Consider the following 3,120-nt stretch of genomic DNA (forward strand, 5'->3'; position numbering starts at 1 on the left):
CTGCGTTTTGTTTTGAAGTAATCGGTCACGTGATGGAGAAGCGTGGCTTGACGTGTGTCAAGCGTGACACAGACGGATGTAACGGAGAATCCGGTAGTTTTTCAAAATAAAACATCTTTCGTATTCCGAAATAAATAAAACGGAAGGCAAATTCTTTCTGTGCGGCCCAGCACCAAATGCCTGGCGGACCGGTACTGGTCCGCAGACCGGCGGTTGGGGACCCCTGCTATAATGCACTCATGGCTATGTGGTCATGATAAACAATAAACACTCAAGCTCAAGCACAACCCCTGGAATTCAACTTGGCCACTCCAAAAACTTCATTTTGTTTGTATAAGCAATTCATAAATTGATTTGCCGAGGTGTTTTTGATTGTTGCTGCAGAACACAAAGGAGCGTCAGCTTGAGGTCATAAACTGATGGCCGAACAATTCCCCTCAAGATTTTGGTTGGTTCTTGGTTTGATGGTCTTTTTCTAAAATGCAGTGTTCCGTTTACACCAGATGTAATGAGACACATACTTTCCAAAATGGTCAACTTGCATTTTCTCAGTCTAACCTCCTGACTACCAGGAAAAAAAATGTTGTCCAATCACATTTATTTTGACATTCCCCAATCTATGTGAAGTAATTGGACTCCTCCAAAAAATTTTTTGAAATCCCACTACATTTTTTAAACAGGCTCAAATACACTTAAAACAACTCAAACAACACTTTAACGTGTTCATAAGAGTCTTATAATTAAAATGCCAACAGCATTTCAAGACAAAATGTGGTCGATAAAAAGTATTACTTTTCCTCTTCCCATAAAAAGTGCTTGCACTGAGGGAAGCCATTTTCTTACTTTTTCTAACCCCTACAAATTTGGTATCATTGGAAAGCACTGAATGTCCTCTTTAGAGTAACAAAAGGAGTTAATGCGATTGGAGGCACTGGGTGGGAGATATTTAGGTTCACAAATGTCCTCTACAGAGGACAAATTTGAACTACTTTTAGTCAGGAGGCTAAAGAAGATTCTTCCAAAAGTCGTGGAAATCATTCAGATGTGTTTTGCACAATGAAGATGAATGATGAATTAAGACTCCTGGGAAGGATCATTACTGTTCCTTGCTTTCTGAATGTCTGGATAATGTATCTCGCTATGATTTGCTGGAGGCCTAAAGCATTAGGAATGACTTTGTAATGTTTCCGGATGTCAATTACTTCATTTCTTGTCTGTTCTTGAATTTCTTTGTATCATGGCATTTCGTTGCAGCTTTTTGCGATCATTTGGCCGACTTAAAAACTGTATGTTATGTTTACTTTGGTTATCTTTGTATGATCTTTACATTTGTTTTAAGATGTTAAACATTAAAGAAGGGAAATATTTTTTCAAATGGAGGAATTTTAGAAGGGGACAAATACTTTGTTCATGGCACTGAAGTTGCTCTGCTCTTGAACATTTTGTGGCTTGACTGCTCGTGTGAGAACAAATGTATGCATTTGCCATTCACAATAGCATCTATTTCAATATTACACTTTTTCTACTGTGTAACACACTCTTTCAATCATGGCTTGATGAAGCCAACAGAGCTGACAGGTGTTTTACAGCCAGGACAAAAAAAAACACATCTTGCCTTCTGACTCTGAGGTTTGCCTGTCCAAAGGCCCCTCAAACACATTGCTTTTTTTGTTCATACAATACAATACATCCTGCTTGATATAGCGCTTTCACAACAGCTGCAGCTATAACAAAGCGCTTTAGAAAACAGTTAACATAAGTAAATCATAAACACAACACACAACATAAAACATGGACAGTCATGCAATCTTAACCATTTTTCCCTCATACGCTTTGTTGTTTGATGCCCATCTATACATCCATTTTCATCTTCAGCAGGGATTTTGAACAAGGAGGGGGGAGGGGGGTGCAGCCGTGAAGATTGATTGCCAGCCAATCTCAGTACAATACATTCGAGCCTGTTGATTTTGACCCTCTGTAGATTTGTATATGTATGTAGAATTATTCTATCCTTGGAAAAGACCCATTGCAATAAGTCATCAAACCCAGAAATTATATGACTTTTATTGTACGCCCATGATGAATGTATGTAAGCTTCTGACAACAAATATGTATAAGCTTGTCAGGATGAATATTGTTTTAAATAAAGAAATAAACAAACAAATAAATAAATGAGGCAGCCCGGTGGTCGAGTGGTTAGCCTGTCGACCTCACAGATCAGGTTTGATTCCAGCGCCGGCCTTCCTGTGTGGAGTTCGCATGTTCTTCCTGTGCCTGTGTGGGTTTTCTTCAGGTATTCTGGTTTCTTCCCACATTCTAAAAACATGCGTGGCAGATTAATGGAACACTCTAAATTGTCCCAAGGTGTGAGTGTGAGCACGGATGCTTGTTTGTCTGTGTGTCCCCTGCGATTGGCTCGCAACCAATTGAGGATGTACCCCGCCTATTGCCCGAAGTCGGCTGGGATTGGCTCCAGCATGCCCCGAGACCCTTGTGAGGATAAGTGGATCAGAAAATGCATGGATGAATAAATAAATGAAATAAAGAAAAAAAAAACAATGCCTGAATGAATTCTTGGTCTCACCCTCTGTATCGAATTCCAGGGTATTCTTTGAGAGTGGCACAGAGGGTTGCAATTTGTTCAGCGCAACCTTCCAGCATGTTGTTCTTCACATCAGCTTTGAAGGGGCTGTAGAAGTCCTGAAAGGCGTCTACTTTATCCAGCGAGAAGACCTGCGCCAAAGGGAAACGTGGTTTAACCAGCCATTACAATTGGTTCACAAAGAAAGGTCCGCTCATCGAGGCTTTATGTGCACACAACCCCCTCTGCTGGCCAACACCGTGATTGTCACGTAGACGATGTGTCATGGCTTTTTGCAGTCTTGCAACAGTGTCTGTATGGGAATGGGAACCACTGAAATTAAAACACCATCATTCGATTTTGTGGGGTCATGTAATGTGTTTATGATTAATTTTAGGTTGTTGCTATGGTATAAGTCCAATTATATAGAAAAGATGGGGCATCGTGTGTACTGTGGATACATTCATTCATTCATTCATTCATTTTCCGAACCGCTTGATCCTCACTAGGGTCGCGGGGGGTGCTGGAGCCTATCCCAG

At 40.7% G+C, this 3,120-nt stretch overlaps 1 protein-coding gene across 2 annotated transcripts in view; it reads right to left on the reverse strand.

Moving 5' to 3' along the window:
• The window catches only part of LOC109531989 (syntaxin-binding protein 1-like), a 29,118-nt gene that overhangs the window by 12,952 nt on the left and 13,046 nt on the right, over positions 1 to 3,120 (reverse strand). For both annotated transcript variants that reach the window (XM_019896660.1, XM_019896574.1), the window contains exon 7: positions 2,585 to 2,733. In XM_019896660.1, coding sequence (XP_019752219.1) covers positions 2,585 to 2,733 — 149 coding nt within the window. The remainder of the gene's footprint in view (positions 1 to 2,584; positions 2,734 to 3,120) is intronic.

This window comes from Hippocampus comes, unplaced genomic scaffold, assembly GCF_001891065.2.
Source record: "Hippocampus comes isolate QL1 unplaced genomic scaffold, H_comes_QL1_v1.1 scaffold179, whole genome shotgun sequence".
In the NCBI taxonomy this organism is placed as follows: Eukaryota; Metazoa; Chordata; class Actinopteri; order Syngnathiformes; family Syngnathidae; genus Hippocampus; species Hippocampus comes.